The sequence below is a fragment of the Tursiops truncatus genome, chromosome 6 (genome assembly GCF_011762595.2).
Source record: "Tursiops truncatus isolate mTurTru1 chromosome 6, mTurTru1.mat.Y, whole genome shotgun sequence".
NCBI lineage: Eukaryota > Metazoa > Chordata > Mammalia > Artiodactyla > Delphinidae > Tursiops > Tursiops truncatus.
This window is the reverse complement of record NC_047039.1, coordinates 113,332,991-113,355,479: the sequence shown is the minus strand read 5'-3', so window position 1 is coordinate 113,355,479 and position 22,489 is coordinate 113,332,991. Positions and strand designations below refer to the sequence as shown.

General features: G+C 58.8%; 1 protein-coding gene across 1 annotated transcript in view; it reads right to left on the bottom strand.

Moving 5' to 3' along the window:
* Positions 1 to 352: 352 nt before the first annotated feature.
* The window catches only part of SARDH (sarcosine dehydrogenase), a 64,240-nt gene continuing 42,103 nt past the window's right edge, over positions 353 to 22,489 (bottom strand). The window contains exons 18-22 of the mRNA XM_033859005.2: positions 19,344 to 19,437; positions 7,544 to 7,706; positions 6,803 to 6,971; positions 4,481 to 4,616; positions 353 to 2,056 (exon numbers count right to left, since the gene is read on the bottom strand). Of these exons, the coding sequence (XP_033714896.1) occupies positions 1,931 to 2,056; positions 4,481 to 4,616; positions 6,803 to 6,971; positions 7,544 to 7,706; positions 19,344 to 19,437 (688 nt within the window). The 3' untranslated portion in view covers positions 353 to 1,930. The remainder of the gene's footprint in view (positions 2,057 to 4,480; positions 4,617 to 6,802; positions 6,972 to 7,543; positions 7,707 to 19,343; positions 19,438 to 22,489) is intronic.

Genomic DNA, 22,489 nt, shown 5'->3' with positions numbered 1-22,489 from the left:
TCTCCTGTGTCCAGCCAAGCTCAGTACTCAGAGCCACGGTGAGGGCCACAGTGCTCATTCTGTCCAGAAAAGCCTTCCAAAATAGACGCAACAGGGTGTGTCCGGAATGGGATTAGGAAGGACGGGCTGAGGTCACTGGCTCCGAGGGGAGGGTGATGTGTTCTAGCCCTAAGCGACCGGGCAGCCTGCTGAGGGCCAGGACGTGGCCTAGACCTTCCGGAGCTGCGGGATCAAGCAGGTGAGCTGGGGGGTGGCCCATGACAGCCTCTCTCATGTCGGCGACCCAGTGCCCTTTGCAGAGGGGCCAGAGCTATTTCTCCCCAGCAGAGGAACAAACACAAACAGGGAGGGCGAAAGCGAACGTTTGTTTCTGGGTTCAACCCCTGGGGAAGGAGTCGGGCTGGAACCTGGGCCTGACCTCCCTCGTCCAAGGCCTCCCCCAAGGACGGCTGTGGAATGAACACGTGCACAGGCCCCGAACAGAGGTCCATGGCCAAACCACAGGGCCCGGGGAAGCAGCCCAGGCCATCTGGGAAGCCAGCTACCCTCCTCTCCTCCGCTGGTCCTACGGGGCCCACTCGGGGTTCCCCAGGCCCGTCTGTGACCAGGGTGGTGGGGGGGCTGCAGGCATTCCTTTGCCTGAGGCTTGGGAAAGACAGAGGTCCCCGCCCCCCAGCTTGCGGTCTGGCGAGGGGGCCAGATTCTCTCTACAAAGGTCACCCGAAACCCAAACGTCTTCCCATGGCCTTGGCTTTATTAGCCTGACCTGTTCCGGCCCCGTCTGCCGTGGGGCTGAGTGGTGTGTGCGCCTCTGAAGGCAGCCTGGGCCCTCCGGGGACTGCCTGCACCTCTGGTACCGCGTGGCTTCCCGCCTGTGTCTGCGGGAGCCGTGTCTCTCCTGTCCCCAGCACCTGCCACGCCTGCTCCCCACGGGGCCGGGCTCGCTGGGGCACAGCTGCGTGGTGCCGCTTTGTGGCAGCTGCCTGGGCCCTGGGCTGGCCGCCATCCCGGCAGGGAGGCAGGGCTCCTCCAGAGGCACGGAGGACAGGTCTGGAAGCCCCACGAAGGGAGCAGGGACTCACCCCCTTTCAAGGGCCTGTGCGAGGCCCATCCCCAGGGGGCCGGAAGAGTGGGAGACCAGGACCAGAGCTCAGTCCTAATCAAAGAGTAAGGACAGGAGGCACCCACCCGGGCAGGAGGAGTCTGCCAGGTTCTCACCCAGCAGCATGCCTTCCTCTCCAGACCTAGAGAGCGAGGGGCTCTCGGGGAAACCAAGCCAGGAGAGGGAGCTTCTGCACAGGGGAGGGCGGGTGCTGACCTGAGACCCCTCCCACCCCTGCTGCTGGCACCGCTTTCAGGGCTGGGAACTCTCAGGAGGCTCAAGGCAGGAAGCGCTTGCTGTCTGATCCACCCCCCACCCTTCCTGGGATCTGGGAACCAGACCATTCTGCTAACCTTGACCTCAGGGACCGGGCCAGTCTGGCACGCACGCTCTCTGCCTTTCCTACTGCGCCTGAGGCAGACAGTACTAATCAATCCCCAGTTCCAGACACACCTTACACCTCTGCGAGGCTGCTCTGGGCAGCCTTCCAGTCAAGGCTAGGAACCCAGGGTAAAGCTCCCCGCCTCCCTGCTTTGACACGGGCCTTATCGAGTGCTTCCTAAGCGCTTCTCAGAAGCTCTCAAGGGCTACAGGCATGGTCCCTGAGCCTAAGGGGCTATGGGTGGCTTTTTTAGGGTGTGGGTGGACTCGAGACCACCCTTTGGTCAGTGACCACAGCACGGGCCTTCTGGGTCCTCTTTCCACCCTCTCAGTTTGCATCTGTTTGGTGGGGGATGGTTTGCAGGCCTCGACTGAGGGCAGGGGGAGCCCAAGTTCTGGCCAGGGTCCTCCGGCCTCCGGATCGGCTGAGGCCCCGCTCCCTGCCCCTCAGTAGATCCCTTTCATCCTCTTGTTGTCGGGATCGAAGGGAGACTTGAGGTGAGCCTGGGTCGGGTAGGTCACCCCCATCCTCTCCAGGGCGTACTCTCCACTCTTCACAAAGTCCAGCGAGACCTAGTAGCAGAAGAGGAGGGATCTTGGTCACTCGTTACCCAGTGGGTGCTGGGCTCACGCTACCTGCCTCTTGGGATGGGGCCGGCTGTCTCGGCCTCACGCCCCTCCTGCGGGCAAACCCGTCGCTGTGCTGAGGGTCCTCCCTGAGCCGAGGAACTGCCCTGAGCAGGTAGATTCCGTGTCCCCATGCCCCCGGGTTGGACTTGAGCACCCAGGGTCCAGCAGAGCCGAGGTCTGGCAGTCAGTGAGATCTCTCCCGCGGGGCAGCACCCCTCCGCCCTGGAACTGCAGGTTCCTGGGAACCGGAGCACGGCCTGGACACGCAGGGCAGTGGCGGGCAGAGGCAGAGTGGGCTGGCCCGGCGCAGGATCCTGTTCTCCTGGTGCAGAGAATACACCCAGGGCCGGGCCTCACGGAGGGGCTCTGCTCGGGCTGTTAAATGACCTCTCTCAGCAGCTCAGGGTTGGATGGAAAAAATACCCCAAAGAGATGAGGCTTTTTATGTGACTGCAGTGTTGAAATGAAGCGGCTTCTAGACCAGGCTTCTGAGCCGTGGTGGGCACTGGCCGGGCTCAAAGCTCCACGCTGCCCCCACTGGGCCCAGAGGCAGGTGGCAGAGACCACTGGTGCCTTCAGACGTCTGAAGGACGGGCTTGCCCAGAGCTGGGGCGTAGTCCTTGCTAATAAACACCCCGGAGGCCACCAATTCTGCCCCCAGGTCCAGAGCCTTTCCTTTCAAGGGCAGTTTTCCTATTTTACAAAGGAGTCTTGGTTATCCCGCTGCTGTGCTGGTAAATGTTTAACAACCAGCTCTCAAGGGAGGGGAAGGGGTTGGGGGATGGGGGAGGCCTGATTGTGGCGTTTGCCCATTTCCATGGTATAAACACACTGGACATCCCTGATGGCGGGGTTGGGAAGAGGTGGACACAGTCGGCTCTTACAAGCCAGCCTGAGCCGGCCTTGGCCCTGCACTGGTCAAACCCGGGTATCCTGGGCCACCTGTCTGGGTAGGGATAAGCGTTCCTTCCTCGGTCACATTAATTAGAAACCCAACCTGACCAAGCAGAAAGAGCAAGAATTATTGTTCTTTGAAAGAAGAGGTGACTAGGCCTGCACCCACCCCTACCCTTGCATGGGGCAAATGGACACGGGGCTTCAGCTGGGACCCAGGGCTCCATATCTGGGGTGTCAGAGGGTCCTTTGTCACCGCAAAACGCCATCACTAGCCATGGCAACCCCATGGCAATACGTGGAGCTCATTAAGGCTCCACTTAGAGCAGAGCTCTGTAGACAGCCCTGTGAGGCAGGTGGGAATAATCTGTCCCCATTTTACAGATGAGGAAACCGAGGCTCAGAGAGACGCCCTTGTCCAAGGTCGCCAGGCCAGTCCAGGGCAGAGCGCCAAAGCTACTGAGGCCGAGCCTGTGTCCTGAGCCTCCCAGCCCACTGCGGATGCAGCCTCCTCAGACAGCACCGCAGCCTGGCCCCTTCCCCCTTGGGCCTGCCATCGGGCCTGGCCCGCCCCTGCACCTCTGCCAGGGCTGGTCTGACTCACTCCTCCTGCCCCCTCCACGCTGCTGCTTCCAGGTGCCTCCCCCAACCTGGAGCCTCAGTGGGAGGAGGTGGGGGGCCGCAGCCCAGAGACTTTCGGGGCAGGGGAGGCCGGAAGGCCCAGCTGGGTGGGCATCCCTGCCCCGACGTCAGAGCCTCTTGGGGCCCCTTTCTCCGCCGTCAGGGGGTTGGTGCACGACTCCAGGGAAGCAAGCAGGCAAAGATGGCACCGATGATAATGAACTCCCCCCACTCGCGTCACACCACCCAGCCAGCCCGGCACGAGCTTCACACCCCTCCCAGGGCTCAGACCCCCGGAGGCCCTCTAAGGGCCCTCGCTCTGCCCTCACTCCCCTGCCAGTGTGCACGGCGGCATCCATGCTCGGTGGGGGATTATCTGGGTTTACAAATGATCGTTTGGGCAAAATGTTTAGATTTTCTCCACCCGGAACAAGCTGCCCCTCTGTCTCATTGCCAAGTTTCCCAAATGTGCCTGCGCGCGCGCGTGTCTGTGTGCACGTGTGTCAGTACGTGTGCGCACATGCGGGTATACGCGCGTGTACACGGACGTGTGTGCACACAACCGTCTGCACGCACACGGGGTCTCAAGCTCTAGGGAGCAGCGGGCGTTAGCCTGGCCCAGAGCCTCTTCCTGACCAGGAGAAGCTTGGAGCTTCCAAAATCAGATTCTTTTGGAGAGAAAACATGGAAAGAGCTCCGACTCTGCCCAGGGACACAGCCCCATCAGTCAGTCACCTCGCTGTGCTCTGGTCCTCGCACGCCTGGCACACTCGAGGCGGTGGGCAGGGGTGCTGGTGTGGAGCCTGAGAGGACCTCGGGCTCCCGGTGGCAGTGCTGGGGAGCTGGACTCACCGGCCCGCCGCTGGGGTCCCGGATGTAGCCGTAGGCCAGGGTCTTGTCGATGGTGAACCCGAAGTCGGCTCTCCGGACGTGGCCCACCACCTGGCCGTTTCTCCAGATGGCCTCCAGGCCGAACATGGGCACTTTCCTGGAAGAAGCAATAGACGGCTGGGACCCCAGATCCCCCGGAGGGGAAACTCCTGTGCTTTGCCTGGTCGAGGAGAGAGGAGCCGCGCCCGCCAGACCACGGGCTCCACGCTGCGGGGCTGGTCTGCTATGAGCCCCCGTGCCCGGCGCCTGGGCCCCGGGGATGCCACGGCACAGGCTCCGAGCAAATAAATGAATGAACAGAAAACACCAAAACCAGGATCTGACTTCCGTGTCTCTAGGGACAGGCCCCACAGGTTTGGAAGAGGCCCACCTTGAGGATTTGACTTCTGATCAGTTTAAAACTGTCGTACGACTTGTTTTACTCTGACGGGTCTCCTTTGTCTACAGCGTGCTGCGTCGTCTATTAAAAGCGATTTTCTGTATTACATGTAAGGTACAATGCTCGCTGTAAAAGTTTTGAAAATTCAAAATAGAAAACAAAGATTAAGCTACAGTCACAGAAACGCCAACACCGGATCGTCTGGTGCAGATCTTGGCAGACGTGCCCCTCCTGTGCGTCGCGCCGGCGAGGGCTGTGCTGGGCCCTGGGGAGGCAGCGAGCACCACGTGGCCCCGTGGGGCCCCGGGGCGGGTGTGAGGACCACGCCCGGAGGCGAGTGGGGCACAGCTGGGCCCAGTTACGGTAACTGGAACTGGGTGAACCCTACACTGAGGAAAAGAGCCTGCACGGGGTCCGGGGTGCCGCCCAGTTCAGAGACCAGGAGGGAAAGGTCTGGGCCCCACGGGTCCAGTGGATGAGGGTGGGACGGAAGGAGGCTATGTAAGCACCTTCTTGTCTCCTTTGGTCTCACCCAGTCCTACCGGGGCGCCACGTCCCTGGGAGGGAACAGCCTCAGAGAGGCCACCTGCCTCGCCCAGGGCCCCAGAGCAAATGCAGCGGGAGTTCTCTGTGACTCCCCAGCCGGCGCCCAGGTCGGGTCTCTCCTCAGGCCTGGGACCGGCCAGGCCACGGCACTGGGTGGAATCTGCAGCCCGGCAGGGAACCCCCGAGCGGGGAGAGCCAGGCTGTGGCCGGTGCGGTCTGAAGTTGTGGGCGCTTCCTGGAGGGCCAGGCAGCAGAAGGCCTCGGCGGACCCCTGCTCTACCTGCACCCCAAACCAGAGCTGAGCTGCTCCCCCGGAGACGGACAAGGAATCAAGCGGAGAGGCGGCCTGATGGGAGCCCAGGGAGAAGCCGTAGGACGGTGACGGCCCCCAGCTCTGCTCTCTCCGCCCCCCTCCCCTGGGCACTCTCAACACTTGCTTTGAAGGTTCCAAATCTGGGAGAAGTGGCACCCTTGACGGCTGGCTGTCAGCTCCAAATCGACGAAGCCCAGAGACGCCCGCCGCCCTGGAGACGGTTGCTACTCAGACTCCGTGTCACACCATCTATGTCTTCCAGTGCCGGCACCCCGGACCCAGGGACAATGTGGGCTCAGCTCCGAGCACGTAAGGGCGACACGCTCAAAAGCTGCCCCGGGGGAGGTGGGGGAGAAGGGATCAGGCCCCACCACAGGGCTCTCCTTCCCCCTCTGCCCCGTGCCCGGGCGAGAGCCACCCTGTCCCTTGGCCCCCATGGTCTCCACCTGTAAGTGGGGCTGGTGGCCCCAGCCCGGCCCTTCCCTCCACGGTCCCCCCTCCCGGGCTGTGGGGGGGCTCTAATGAGGACACACCGTGACGGGCAGCCAGCTCGAGGCCCTTGGTCTGGCGCCTCCCACAGAGCTGGCTGGGGTTGGCAAGGCCTTTCACTTTTAAAATCTGTGTTTGAGGGAATTCCCTGGCGGTCCAGTGGTAAGGACTCTGCACGTTCACTGCCGAGGGTGTGGGTTCAATCCCTGGTTGGGGAACTAAGACACTGCCAGCGCATGGCATGGACAAAGTAAAATAAAATCAAATCTGCGTCTGATGAGCGCGACCCTCTTTACTCCCTGCTGACCAGCACTGGCCCCGGGCCTGGTTTGCACCCTGCCCGGCCCTGGCGGGATCTGAGTTTGCAGCGCTGGCTTCGGAGTCAGGCCCGGCATGGACCCAGCCTTCTCACCTGTAACGGGGCTGCGGTGGGAGTTCTGGGAGAGGGTGCCTGGCCTGTGGGGAGCGTCACACCAGGCGGCTCGAGAGGAGGAAACCCGAGGCCTGCTTGTCTGCGGCAGTCACTTCTGGCAGCCCTGGCCCCAGGGGTACTCACTCGTCCACGGTGAAGCCCACCAGGCGCCGGCAGAGGCCCTTGGCCCGCTGCTTCTCCAGGGCCTCGCGCCCCAGGAAGGGGATGGCGGACTTGAGTTTGCAGGCGAAGGCCAAACCCGCCTCCAGGGGGCTGTCATCGGGCCGCAGGTCGGCGTGCCAGTGCCGGTAGCCTGGGTGGGAGACGACGGGGTCAGCGCCAGCAGAGGCAGACACAAGCCCTTCGCGAGACGCACGTGGGCCCCTGCCCCAGCCCACATGCCCAGCCTAGAAACTCCGTGACCTGGGCCTCCCGGGGCGGGGGGCATCCTCGATCGTAGTAGGTCCCCTGGACGAGCCCCCATCAGCACTGCAGCACCTGTGCCGTCAGGCTGGGGGCCCTGGGGAGGGGGCTGTGAAGGGGCAGCACTGAGGGCCCCTTCCCGTTCCGATGTCCTCCAGCTCTCTCCGGGAAACTTGGCACTACGTCCAAATCCAGCTCTGGCCCCCGTCCGCCCCTACCTGGGAGAGCACCCCTCCCCTCAAGAGTGCTGGTGTCAAGAGATGCCAGCACCACCCCCGGGCCTGCATGGAGGACCCGGTTCGTGGACAGCAAAGGGGGTTTGGGGAGATAGCAAAGGTTGGGGGAAGGGGGAGCACAGTGGGGCTGGAAGGATCATGGGGCCAGAGGTGGGGGTAACAGCCTCTCTGCCTCCAGTGAACGTGGCTCAGGCAGCCCACCGTGGTGTCCAAACCCTGCACACACCTTTCTCGATGCTCAGGGAGTCGATGGCCCGGTACCCGGCATTGACGAGGCCGTGCTTGGCCCCTGCTGCCATCACAGCCTGGTACACGGGCAGGCAGGACGACCTCGGGATGTGCAGCTCCCAGCCCAGCTCCCCAACGAAGGACAGCCTCATGGCCCGGACCTGGGGGACAAGTCACAGCTTAGACGTGGGCCAGGGTCAGACGACTGAGGTCAAGGTCCAGCCACCACTTACTGGTGGACACTTCCTACCGTCACCATTATTAGCCGGCCCTGGGCCCAGGCCACGGCCTCTGGCCCCAAGAAATAGGGGGTCCCGAGGAGAGTCCTCAGGGGCACTCTGGAAATGTTTTTTGTTGTTGTTTAATAAGTTTATTGATTGATCGATTGATTTTTGGCTGCCTTGGGTCTTCATTGCTGCACGCGGGCTTTCTCTTGTTGCGGCGAGTGGAGGCTACTCTTCGTTGCGGTGCACGGGCTTCTCATTGCGGTGGCTTCTCTTGTTGGGGAGCACAGGCTCTAGGCGTGCGGGCTTCAGTAGTTGTGGCACGTGGGCTCAGTAGTTGTAGCTTGCAGGCTCTAGAGCACAGTCTCAGTAGCTAAGGCCCATGGGCTTAGTTGTTCCGTGGCATGTGGGATCTGCCCGGACCAGGGCTCGAACCCATGTTCCCTGCATTGGCAGGCGGATTCTTAACCACTGTGCCACCAGGGAAGTCCCTGGAAATCTTTAAAAGGAAGGGGTGTCGTCATTGGGGGTGGGAGAAAGTGGACATGTGGTTCCCGGGCCACAGCTCTTCTCCTAAGTGACTGTAGGGATGCCCTTGGGCCTCTGTAACCAATGACTACAAACCCGGGGACTTAAAACCACAGAAGTGTGCTCTCTCCCAGTTCTGAGGCCCGAAGCCCAAAAGCAAGGTGTGGGCAGGGCCACGCTCCCTCTGGAGGCCCCAGGCGCTCCTGGCTGCGTCATCCCGACCTCTGGCTCACTCTCCTCTGTGTCTGTGTCTCCTCGTCTCCAGCAGGACACTTGCCGTTGGGATGGGCTCCACCCTGAGCCAGGATGGTCTCACCCTGAGATCCTCTGCCTTAATCACAACTGCAGAGACCCTATTTCCAAGGCCCCAGCCCCAGGTCCGGGGTGGGGACGTGGACGTCTCTTTTGGGGGCCACCGTTCAATCGTTGCAGTGACTCGGGCAAGCCTCTTGGCCTCCCTTTGACCTCGATTTCCTTGTCCATAAGCAGGGTCAGGGGCCTGGCTCTGTCTGTCTTAGGAAGCCTGACTTTTCCTGCACGGCTGGTTTGGGGGCTCGTCACTTACACATCCGGCACCTGGCGGCCGCCTCCAGCCTTCGGGCAAATACTTGAACCCTCAGCGTCCCCATGCGCAAGGCCCAAGCGTGGGACTGTCCAGCTCACAAAAGGGACAGGGAGGGCGCAGCAAGTCACAGAGCTCATGGAGACGGAGGACCTGATCCCATTACTGCTCTGAGCCCCAAGGGCTGCCCAGTGCAGCTCCTGCCAGGATAATACCTGAGCAGAAGGAGAGCGGGGGCCACTCTGCCGACCACGGAACCAGCGCCTTATAACTCTGACACTTCAATCACACCGCCACCGAGGGGCTGGATTCGGGAAGCTTTTGAAACAGCACAAATTTGCCGAGTTGCCATTTGTCCGGGCCTCTCAAAAAACTCAAAATTGACACAGAAAATGTACTGTTGACATTTCGCTGCTCCCCTGCCTTGTCAACGGGCTTCTAATTTTAGACAGCCCACGGAGGAGCTCAGGGCTCAAAGCCAATCTCATTTTGAACAGGAAAAAATCATTTTTAAAGCTCACCCATTCACGGCCTCAGGAGCGCCGGTCTTATCGGACATACAGCCCCCCAGTTAAGTCAGGCTCTTGAATGAATTTACGGGTGGGATGGAGCTGCCCCCAGCCCCTTCCCCAGCTCCCAGGAGCCCGGCGAGGCCAGGAAGCTGGCTGGTCTCCATCATACCCCAGCACACAGACGGGCTGAATTAATACTTCCCGAGTGAAGGGGGAAAACAGGCACAGATGGACAGAGCTCTGCTTTCTGGCAAAGTGAGGGGAAGGGTTTGGGGATTCCTAGGTGACTTTCTAAGTTGCCGGCATCATTGGTTCTTGAGACATCTTGTGTTTTTTTCTCCACTGAAACAGTGGAGTTGGGGGAGGTCTCATTTCTTCTGAGAGAGGACACGTACTGAAGGGAAGGGCCGAAAATAAGGACGTCTGGAACATGAGCTCAGGGTCAGCCAGACCCACGGGCTGCCTCTCCCAGCCTCAGTGCCCCCATCTGATAAATGGGGTGAGCATCAAGTTCATGGGAAGCTGGTGCCTGGTACACAGTCATCTGGCGGTCAACGTGGGCTTGGATGGACTTTAGAAAGCAATCCCCAAACTGAGGCAAACTCCCCTTCAAAACAGCCCCACACTGCCTGGGAACCGTGGGCAGTGGACAGGGCCACAGAATTGTGGAAGGCCATCAGGAAGGGCCTTAAAGCAGGTTTTGTTTAAACCTTTTCAGACCCCAAAGACTCCCCCGATACTGTCAGAACCGACAAACCTAGTCAGCAAGGTTGCAGGATATAAAATCAACATGCAAAACTGGCTGCCTTTCTATACCCTAACAATGGACAATCTAAACAGGGAATTAGAAAACTATCTGTTTACAAACACATCCAAAAAAATAAAATCCCTAGGAAGAAACCTAACGACGGTGGTGAAAGACTTGCACGCTGAGAACTATAAAACATTGCCTAAAGAAATGAAAGTTCTTTCATTACACAAATAAATGGAAAGACATCTCGTGTCCTCAAGATATCAACGCTACCCAAACGACCTACAGATTCAATACAACCTCTATCAAAATCCCAGTGGCATTTTTTTGCAGAAATAGAAAAATTCACCCTAACAGTCATATGGGTGACTTCAAATAGCCAACAATCTTGGAAAAGAACAAGGCTGAAGGACTCACTTCCTGCTTTCAGAAGTTATTACAAAGCTACCACATCAAAACAGCATGGTACAGCATAAAATCAGACAAACAAATCAACGGAACACAAAAGACAGCCCAGAAATAAACCCTCATGTAAATGCCCAGTGACCCTTAACAAGGGATCCAAGACTGTTCCGTGGGGAAAGGACAGTCTCTTCACCAAACAGTGATGGAAAAACTGAACCTTATCTTACATCATATATAAACATTAACTCAAACTGGATTAAAGACCTAAATGTGAGGCCTCTGACTGTAAAAGCCCTAGAAGAAAACACAGAGGAAAACTTCGTGACACTGGACTTGGTGGTGATTTCTCGAATATGATACCAAAAGCACAGGCAACAAAAAGCAAAAATAATTAAATGGGACTCCAGCAAATGTAAACATTTCTGTGCATCAAAGGACACAACCAACAGTGAGAAGGCAACCTACAGAATGGGAGAAAACATTTACAAATCATGTATCCGATAAAGGGTTACTATCCGGACTATATAAAGAGCTCCTACAACTCAACAAAAACAACCTGATTAAGAAACGAATTAAGAACGTGAATAGACATTTCACAAAGATGATATACGAATGGCCAACAAGCATATGAAAAGATGGGCAATGTCACTAAACATTAGGGAAATGTAAATGAAAACCATGATGAAGTATGATTTCAGACCCATTAGCATGGTTCCTATTTAAAAGAAAACACAGAAAATAATCAGTGCTGGCGAGAATGTGGAATTGGAACCCTTGGGCACAGTTGGGGGGAATGTAAAATAGTGTAACTGTTAGGAAAAACAGTATGGTGATTCCTCAAAAAATTAAAAATAGAACTACCATATGTCCAGCAATCCCACTTCTGGGTACATATGCAAAAGAACTGAGGGGTAGAGAAGGAGCCGGTCTGGTCATGTGCGTCCCGGGCAACAAGCATCCTGTTATCATCAAACAAACTTAGCTCTGCAAATAAACGCTGGAACAGGACCTCGTGTGAGGCCCTGCTGGGAGCAATGCCCTTTTCTGCTTGGCCCAGCTGGGGTGACCACTCAGGAATCAACAGGGCTTGGCCAGTGCCCATCTTTGCAGTGGCCAGTGTGCCTCTGGCCAGCTGGCCCACAGAGGAAGGAATTGCTTCTAAAGCCAGCAAGAGCCACCTGCCAGCTGGGCCCCCTGGGAGGCTCAGACTCCTGGGCTGTGGAACGGAGACGCTAGAGGACCCCTGAGTGAGAAGAGATCCTGCTGGGGTGGGGAGGCAGACCCACCAAGCCCCAAACACCTGGGTGAACGTCATTACTTCTATGCAGTGCTTCTTCATTCCAAATTGGCTCAAGGACCCTCTCCTTTTGGAAGGTTCTGGGTTTCAGACCCCTCCACCAGGACATGTGGGGCCCTGTAGAAAGTTCTGCGGGATGCTACGGGTCCCCAAGGGTGAGAGGATTCTCCGCTCTGCCCATCACATGTTTCATTCAGGCCACTAGGGTGGCAATGAGATGGTCAGCAGGGCGTGGTGTGGGGGAGTTCTCCCCTCCTGAGGCCGAGAGTGTCCCCATCAGCCTGGGCTGCAGCAGGCTTAGGGCTTATCCGCCCCGTAAGGACAAGGCTGGAATCTGGAACACGAGTCACGAGATGCCTCTGAGCCCCAACCCGGGGCTCTGCACACAGTGCGTGGTCAGTAATGTCTGTGGTCCCACACGGGGTCACCTGCCCCAGACACAGATGGCCAGCCCAGCAAGACGAAGCTCCTAGCTACCCAGTCCACAAACACCTGTGCTCAAACATCCCGTGGGGCCCTGGCACGCCCGCCCCCAAGCTCTGGACCCTCCACAGTACTCAGGATGCTGCCTGGTCCTCCCGGCACTCACACCTGACGCAGGGCAGGTGAGGGCCAGCCACCCAGCCGTGCAGGCACCAGAGTGGCTGAGAGCGTGGGCTTGGGTGCCACATAGCTACTAGGTTTAAGTATGAGTCACAACCGTTGCATCCCTGGCGACTGACATCCCTGAGTCTACTTCTGCAAATCCTGGCCGATAAGAGAGCTCCTAGGGCCCGTGGGAGCAGTCAACAAAGCTGTCACTATAGAGCCCCAGGCAGGAGGCTGGCTACTCGGAGAGGTGGGTGACGCTGGTGTGCCCATTTTACAGATAAGGATACTGGGGCTCAGGGAGGTCAAGCCACTTGCCCAAGGCCCAGTGATGTCCTAGAAAATGTTCAACAATCAACTCTTGGGGGGCAGGGGGCTGTTCTGTAGCATTTACCACTTCCTGTGGTATAAGTACTCCTGCTACAGCGGATTTCAAGCTAACGATGGTTTAACCACCCCTTGCTGATTTTCGTACAGATTTAACCCTCAGCTCTCACGAGCTGGTATGAGCACTTCCCAAGACGCTCGGAGGACTCACAGCTAGTAAGTCAGAGCAAGGAGTCGACACCGTAAGGTCCTCCCTCCCTGCCCTCGACTGACTCACTGGAATATTTTTGTGGGGAGGGAATATGTTCAGGTTTCAGTAAAATGGATTTGGGGGCTTGGTTCCATGTTTGGTGCACCAGTGAACTTCCTGCCAGCTCTCCGTGGGGAGGACTGAAATCAGGGTAGCGCTAGGTGCCCACCCCAGCTCGGATAAAGGCCACACGAGTGCCCCAGGCAGGAGAGCCTACGTCACTCCTGTGGGATGTTTGGCCACGGGCAGCATCAGAACAAGCCTGGAGTAGCCTCTCTGGGCAGACACCGCAGGAAGCCTTGAGCAGGTGACCCACAGACACGGGCCCAAGCTCTCTCAAATCACATTAGCTCGTGGCGATTTCGCCTGTTTCCGGGGAGTCTGGGTGTGTACCGGCACCCCGACTCACCGGGCACGTCGTCCAAACTCAGTCACCCCTTAAATAAGTGAGGGTCTCAGGGGCTCCCGAGGCAGGGTATAGGCAGGGATCAGAGGATGTGCAGCCCCCTGCAGGGGCCCAGAGCCCTGAATCCACAGGAGAGGGAAGAAGCCAGGTGGCAGGAGGTTGAAAGGATCTTCATTTTTCAAATCCTCTGGACATCCCAAGACACCCTTGATTCCAAAAACACCCTGCAGTGGGGTGTGCAATCTCTCCTAGGAGTCTGGACCAGAAGGCTAGTTTACGGTGGTGCTGGTAGTTCTGGTGACGGTGGAGGTGAAGGTAATGGTGGTGGTAAAGATAGTGGTAATGGTAGTGGTTGGTGGGGATGATGTTTGTGGTAGCAAGGTTGATGGCAGTATGGTGGTGGTGGAAGCGGTGGTGGTGGCAGTGATGATGATGGTGGTGACGGTGGTGATAGTGGTAATGGTGGTGGTGGTGGTGGTGATGGTGGTGATGGTGGTGGTGGTGATGGTGGTGGTGATGGTGGTGGTGATGGTAACGGTGGTGATGGTGATGGTGGTGGTCATGGTGACGGTGGTGATGGTGATAATGATGGTGGTGGTGGTGGTGATGGTGGTGGTGATGGTGGTGGTGGTGGTGGTGGTGGTGGTGATGGTGACGGTGGTGGTGGTGGTGGTGATGGTGGTGGTGATGGTGACAGTGGTGATGGTGATAATGATGGTGGTGATGGTGATGGTGGTGGTGATGGTGATGGTGGTGATAGTGGTGGTGGTGGTGGTGGTGGTGATGGTGATGGTGGTGGTGATGGTGGTGATGGTGATGGTGGTGGTGATGGTGACGGTGGTGATGGTGGTGGTGGTGATGGTGGTGGTGATGGTGATGGTGGTGACGGTGGTGGTGGTGGTGGTGGTGATGGTGATGGGGGGGATGTTGATTGGAAACCAATTTTCAAAGATTCAGAATAAATAAAAGGTGTGATGCTCAAACCACACTTCACAAACTTGGCCGTCTCAGAGGATCAAAAAAAGAGCCACAGATTCCAAGCAGGTGGTAGACGTTATGGCCCACCCCCAGAAAGGCCCCGTCTGCACCTACAGACAACGGCAGGGGCCGCACGATCAGAACATCCTTGCAGAGAAAGGACGGGGTTCTGCCCTGGAGGAGCTTCCAGAATCTCTGAAGCACACTCCTGGGAGTCCCTCTAAGCCACCCAACCTCATTCCAGCCACACCTTGTCCTTATACTTTCATGGCAAGAAGCTGTCACTGCCCCCCACAGGACACCCCTGAATAGTGGCCTTGGCCACCATGTCTCTCAGCTACACACCACCCCCAGCTCTCTAGGACAGAGGTGAATTTGCACAAGCTGTGCAAAGCGACTTTTTAGGCGACGGCTAAAACCCAGTTGGCAAACGCAGGCTCTGTGAAGGTATGGGCATCCCGCCTCTGTTCGTACAATGCGTGGGGGTGGGAGAATGTTCCATCCCAGACTAATTGAATCTGAATGGTGTCACAGCAAGGACACACACAGTCAGGAAAAGAAATTCAATTTCCTTTTGACCTGCAATTAATTTTCAGGAAAAAATTGCTTTATCACCTTGTCTAAAGATGAGCTTCTAGCCCAGCACCTTATGCTTTCAGAAGGGGTCCCTGTCCTTGGTTGAGTCAGGGAGACACCGTGCCTCCCCTGGGAACCAGGCCAGGAGCAGGCTTTCACTGGGAACCTCGCTGGCCTTGAGGACATCCGGTCAGCTGGCTGCCCAGGGGACAACTCCCGCCCTCTGTTCTTCCTCTAGGAATGCAAGGATCTTGCAAGCCTGGGGCTGGTCCAAGCATCGCAGAATTATCACAAAACAACGGCACCGCTCGGCTGGAGGCACCGCTCAGCCACAGCCGCCCACCCACGCGTTAGCCGTGAGCGTGGGTCACTGTGGGCGGCGGCAGGGTCCTGCTTACCCACCCTCGGGCAGGATCTGTGGTTCTGGGCTCTGACCCTCACCATTCCGCGTATCCCTCGTGACCCGGAGGCCTTCCCGATGACTCAGACACACATATTCCTCTCCTGCATCTGGTTGGCTGGCAGCCAATTATCTCCCATAAAGGCTTGGCCCCGAGCTCCGGGCCCAGCGTCGCAACATTGACGGAACCGGTGTCAACACATGATGACATTATTTAGGAGAATATGAAATTCCCCCTGGATCCAGAGAGCATGCAGGATATCTGGACAGACTTACAGGACGGGCCAGAAAAGATTTTGGTCATTGTCTAAACTTTGTGCTACAGATGGGGAAACTGAGACCCAGAGAGGTGGTCCCACAGAGGCCGGGGCAGGACCAGAAGCCAGGCCTGCTGGCCCCCAGCTCTGCTGGGCGCTGAGGTGGTGGCGCTCCCGGACCCCCGGATCCCGGGCTGACCCGGTTCCCGCCTCCCCGCCTGCCTGTGAGGCCACCGCGGGTGGGGGCCAGGGCGGTGGCCAGCGCAGGTCCCATGGCCCAAGTCCTGCTGGCCGCTGACTTCCCCATCCCTCTCGCCGGCCAGTGGATGGGAAGACCTTTGTGCCCCTGGCCTGGACCGTCTGGGAACTTGTGTCTTGGGTCACTGTGAGGTCAGCAAAAACCGTAACACTGACACAAAGGAGGAACAGCCTAGCCTTGGGGCCTCGGGAGAAGGCGCGGTCGCCAAGGCAGGACTGGAGTCCCCCTGCGAACGTCTTCCTGGGACCCTTTTCACCCCCACGTCAGCTGCTGAGCAGCGGCGGCTCCTCTCACCACCCAGGCCCTCGCTCCGACGCAGGCTGGGCTAGGACTGCAGCGTCCTTCCCGTCCCCCAACCTCAACTAGGCTGTGAGCCTGTGGAGGGCCAGGCCCGTGTCTTCCAGCCCAGAGCCCTGACCTGGCAGGCTCCTAGCCAACACGTCCAGAATTAATTCTAGGGAGAGCGTTGGGGAGCTCGGCACTGGGATAGAGCCTTCAGTTTGGAAGGGATGCTGGAACTCAGCTGGGCATCCAGATTGGCCATGTATGAGCCGACGGGCCAAATCCCTCAGGTAGCGACTGGCCTTGGACAGCTCTGTGCTTCTCCCCGACCCTGCCCCAAAGGCCTCGGGGACAGAAAATACCAAATGACTGCTGAACGGCCAGGAAGGCTGGGACCACGTCCCTGGGACGCCTCTGACTCTGGGTTCTGAGGAATATGTCATAGGTCAATAATCAGAGTCACAAAAGGCCCACCATCGAGGAAAGCCCATCACAGGTTATTCCAAGGAGAAAAAGCAGCCCAACCACATGTCCTGCTCAGCGGAGAGGATGACCCGACGTTCAGAGTGGTTCTCAGGCAGTATTTCAAGGAACAGGAAAACGATCACAGCAACTTAGTAAGAGAACAAGGCCGAACGTACAAACTATATACATGGGATGATCTTGCTTCTGTTTTAAAATTTACAGGCAGAGATTAGGGAGAGAAGATGGAAGGAAGTACACTGTCAACCTTGGCTTTCTCTCTGGTGGAATGAGAGGGGTTTTTGTTTGTTCTTATTTTACTAATATTCCCTATTTATAGTGAAACCACCCATCAACTCTTCAGCCAGACTCTGTGGCAGGTGAGAAAGGGAAGTCTCAGAGAGGTCAAAGGTCACGCCCAAAGGGGTCATGTCAGCGGCGAGGTCTGCACCCGGGCCCTGCACACTGTGTACTGTGGTTGGAAACAGAGAAACGAGCAGTAAGGTGCTTTTGACTAAACCAGTAAAGCCGGTTCCAGAGGAGGGGGTGGAGAGAAGCAGCCCGTGTATGTCCTGCACCCCATGTATCCCACCCCGTGGCCCCCGACCTGTGCCTGTTACCCCACGCAGGAGTTCATCCTGGAGTCTGACCTCTGCTTCCACCGGCCAGAGCCCCGGCCCAGCCCGGCTCCTGGAGGCCAAGATGCAGCCAGACGGCCGTGGGCCAGGCCTGGGGCGGCAGCCAGGGCCGGGAAGGGCCGGCCCCCATTGCAGCCCGTTGTCCAAGACTAAGGCCCAGGTGCCTCGCTGCAGCGACCCTCGGCTGGCAGGGGAAGCGCTCCCACCTGGTCTTCTCCCACACAAACCCCGGAACCACACACAGGCTGAGCCAGCGCCAAGCTCCCAGCTCCCCCTCCCACTTCACAAGTCAGGACGCCGCCCCAGACAGGGCTGGGCGCTGCATGGACCCCACGGGGGCCGAGAGGGCCAGGGCTGCAGCCGGGGCGGGCCAGACGCCACTGTGGCCTGGGGTGGAGCTGTGCCATTCCCTCAAAACGCACGCCCTCTCTGGTCCCGGCAGGCAGCTTTGTACCAAGCAGGCAGGAAGCAAGCTAGACAGAGACATCCCCAGTTTCCTGCCCCCCAGCACAGCCTCCAGAGAGGGAAGGCAGACCAGAGCCGGGCCAGCACTCCTCGGCTCTGCAGAGCTGCTTTTATCTAGTTTCTCCTGGCAGCCTCCTTTCTGATGTCATTGAAACATTGTTTACTTGCTAACGGGACCCAGATTCCTCTGACCTCCAGCCCCTCTGCAGGCCAGGATCACAAACATCCCTTAGCACTTTCCCCCCCAAACCCCCCAGATGAACACGAAGGAAGTAGAAGAGGGGGAAGTGCCCCTGAATCCGGCTGTCTGTCCACCCACCCCCTCCTTAAGGCCACCTCCGTGTTCCTGACATATTCGTGCGCTTTTTATGTTTCATTAGCTGGGGGCGGGCCTGGGCAGTCCATCCAACTTCTCTGAGCTCAATTCAGGGAAACACCCGTGCTGGGGGTAACATTTCCTACGTCGGGAGCTGCTGTACGACCTCGTTCAACGCACCTGGCTGTGATGTACACCTGCTAACAGGGCGATCACAGGGCAGCACCTCCTCCCCTGCCCCACCCCCTCTTCCCCTGCCACGGCAGTGCTGCCTCTGGGGACGCGTGGCCACGTCTGGACACAGTTTTGGTTGTCACATCTGGGGGTGCTCCTGGCGTCAGGTGGGTGAGGCCAGGCACGCGGCTCCACACACTGCGATGACCGGGATGCGCCCCCTGCCCCGCCAGAGTATCTGTTCCGAAACGTCACCGACAGTGCTGAGGCCGAGAAGCCCTTGCTAGAACCTTCCACACTGTCGTGAGTGTTAAGCACTAAGTACTCGTGAGTCACATGCTTTGTGCCTGGCGCCTCGCGAGCCCTCGGGTGACAGCGGCTGAGGTCACCTTGACCGCCTTCTCCTCACCTTGCCCTCGGGAGGTCAGGGTGGAGAACACGATGCTCATTTTCCTAAAAGGACACCACGGCCCAGGAGTAGGGCCTGACCAGAGCTGGACCCGGGACCCCGGCCCCAGGGTCTCTGAGGACATTGAGTCCGCTGCGGCCCTGATACTGTCCACAGTCTCAGAAGCTTCCGGTCCTGGGACCCGGCCTTCTGGAGCTGGGGGAAGGGCAGGGGCTGCTCCCTGGGGCCTGGCGGTGCACCCCGAGCGGCCCCTCCCCTCTCCCGCAGTGCCGGGGGCTGGGAAGGGGGAACACTCCAGAGGACAGGCCGCCTCCTCAGGACACGCAGACCTCCGGAGCAGCGTAATTGCTTGGCTGTCCCCAGCACTGTCATCTCCAGGGAGGCGCAGGAAATGCCCTGATCTGGGAGGGCGTGCCCTTGCCTCTGAGGAGCGGACACTGGGGGCGGCTTCACAGGTGGCAAGTCCCTGGCAGAAGCTTGGGGCTGCGCCCCTCAGCGTGCGCCAGACACCAGGTGGGGGGCACAGGTGATACCTGACTTTGACCCCCGCTCCTCGTCTGAGGCCCTAACAGCCTGTGGGCAGGACATGTGGTCCCCACTTCACAGTAGGGAACCAGGGTCCAGGGAGGTCCACTGACGTGCCCAAGGGCACACGACTCCCAAGCCCCGGGTTTGTTCCCTTGCAGCTGCTGCCCCCTACAGCCCAGGGGACCGCGGCCAGGTGGTACCTACCAGGTGCCCGGCGGCTCTCACCAGCTTGTGAGTGAACAGCGGGAAGGCCTCATTGCTCAGGTCTGCATCGAGCACTTCCTGGAGAATGGCCCGGCTGTGAGCGAGAGCAAGGTCGGTCAGTCAGTCGGTCAACAAACACCTGCCCAGCCCTCCTGGGTGTGTGGCCTGGCTGGAGACGCACTGGGGACACAGCAGTGAGGAGGACAGGGCCCTGCCCTCACGGGGCAGACCGCCAACAAACATGCTAGTAATAAAACACACCAAGAGGGAGACGCACCCCAAATCCAGTCAGATAAGAAAGGCACCTTCATCAGAGCAGTGACAGGAACAACCAAGCCCTGGGCAGAGACACGACTCAGAGATGGGCGCTCACAAGCTCTCCTTTCTCAGATGGGGGAACCAAGGCATGGGGCAGTCATCTAGCCAGCTAACGCTCCTCATGCCACAGGCCCCCGAGGGCAGGGCCCGCCCTCCTCAGCTCCCCTGCCCTGCTGGCCCGGCAGCCTGGCTCTCATGCTGGATGGGTTACCTGAGACCTCTCGGTGTCTGTGGAAACCTTCAGTTCCTGGGCACCGTGCCCCTTGCCTCCCTCCAGGACTTAGTTGACTCTTGCTCCCCTGCATGTTTCCACCGGGTGCCCCGGCCCCAGTTTAAAGTTTTGTTATCCTTCAGGTTTGGTGCATCCGTCACCTCCTACAAGAAGGCCTCCCTGATTCCCCGAGTCTGGGTCAGGTTCCCGCCCCTCCCCACACTGCCCCCGGTCTGAGCTCACAGCCCTGATACGTCTCCTGCCAGGGTACCTCTCACACTAGTTGTATTGATACTTGCCCCCACTGAACCAGGAGCTCTGTGCCAACAGGGCCCCTATGCCTGGCACAGAGAGGACAACTGGTAAATAGGGCTGATTGAAAATGGGCTGGCTTTGCACTGCAGGGCCAGCTCCCCATTGGCAGGAGACAGCCCCACCATTTCTGCCTCGCAGGGGTCCCAGCCAGTGCCCAGAAACACGTCTGAGGCGAATCCCCAGCCCCACGGTGCCGGGAGCTGCCCGCCCACGCCTGCCCGAGGTGCCCAGCGTGCTGCAGTGTGTCAAGATCCTTATGTAACACCCCGGCGCCCACGTGGCGTCAGCCCCCGGAGAACCCACACCCAGTCCTTAAGAAGCCCATCCTCTCCGCGGCCCTGAGCGGATGGGGCCAGGGCTGCTCCCTGGTCTTCCCAGCAGGGGAAGGAGGAAGGAGGCTGGAGCTGCCACCCGGGGCCGGCGTGGCCTTAGCAGTGCCAGGGGTGCCCCAGCTCGGGCACCTAGATGGGCAGGCAGGTCTGCCAAGCACGGGTCGGGGTGCAGGAGGCTGTGCCTCTGTCAAGGGGCAGCGGGTGGCACCAGAGGGCACCGGCTCCGGTCAGAGAGCAGGTTCAGGTCCTGCTTCCTTCACTCACTCCCACCCCAGCCTCGCCTCAGTCCCCTCGTCCGCTCCAGGAGGGCAGCGATGCCACCTCACGGGGCCCTTGTGAGGGGGCAGCCACCAGAAAGCACGCGCCAAGCGCCGTGGCACTAACAGCTACGATGGCAATCACTGTTCCCCGCGTGTCTCCCCCAGTCACGTGTGGCCTCTTGAGCTTAAGGTAATTAAGGTAAAACATTCTGTCCCACGGCCACATGTCAAGGCCTCAGTGGCCGCATACAGCTTAGTGGGTACTGTACTGGACCACCAATTATGGAATGTTTCCAGAAAGTTCTATCAGTCAGCAGGTCATACAGCATCTCCCATGGTCCAGGTGCCGCGCCGAATGCTTTCCACCTGACAGCTCAGAAAGTTTAGCCCTTGTCAGCGGTGCTGGTAACATTATTATTCATACAAGAAACTTTGGGTTATTTTTGAAAGAGCGAGGACAATTTGGGGGAGAAAGCTAAGAAGTTACCAGGAGGAGGAGAGCTTGTCTTCCTGCCCTGGCAGCTGTCACTTGCCACCCTCCTTGAGCAGCTTCTAATGAGGCTGGAAGAGGCTGGTCTGTCCTCCCGGGGCCACACCTTGATCTGTCTGTCTGGTACCCCCTCCCTCCCCTGCCCGCTCACCTCCACCACCAAACCAAAAATGGCCCAGTCCCTGGCCAAGGTCGCAGTGCAGATGAAGCTGAGGCTTCCGAGGATGGCCTCGAGCTCAGGAGGCCAGGACGCCCACCCCCGTTCAGCCCAGAGATGCGAAGGTCAGTGTGTGGGGAGAGGAACCCCACATACTGGACCCATCGACCACCTGGACACGGCTCATCACTCTCCGCTCAGAATCCCTGCTTCACCTGGCCCCTGAGGCTCCTCACACCTGCCGGCCTCCTACTCCCTGGCCCAGAATCAGAGACCCCGTTAAAGCCCTTCTTCTGCTCAGTTCCCTCTCCTGGAGGAGTAGCCTCTGCACCTGTAGGCTCTCGCCTCCACTGCCCTCTGAGCGTGTCTCCTATGGCCCTGGCCTCACTGCTTTTCCTCCTGCCACAGGGCCTTTGCACCTGCTGCCTCCTCTGCCTGAAACACTGTCCCTTCAGAGAGCTCCAAGCCTTGACCCCTCATTTCCCGCAGTGTCCCCTCCAAGGGCCCCCTAATAAATATTGCTTTTCATGAGAAGCCTGAAGTCCAGCACTTGATGGTTAAGGTACACAGCCAGCCGTGATTCGGAGAGCACGTACCGCGTGTGCCATGTGCCTCTGTGCGAGACGATGCGCGCTCAGAGCCAGCTACACTCCGCCCGGGAGGGGAGGGCCGCCAGTCCAGGACCCAGCGGGGGTGCTGCAGGCTTGGTCAGCTCCAAAGAACCAGGGAAAATGGACCCCGTGGCGGGACCTGCGTGCACTGTCTGGGGATCCTGGCATGACCCCGGCTGACAAGGATGTCCCGTGGACACGGCCATGCTGCATCTAAGCGTCAGCTTTGGGATAACCTGGCTGGAGGTGCACCGTCCTCTCTTCTTCACCAATAAGAATAAAAATACTTCTAACCACCTCCAAGGGCTGTGATCAGGACTGGAGGAGATGTTGGTACATCCCAGCCCCCTGGCTGGTCAATGTGAACACGCTGTGCTTCCCCCCTTATCCCCTATCCCCCCGTCCCCTCTCCAAAGCGCAGCCAGAGGGATCTTTCCAACGTGCACAGCTGC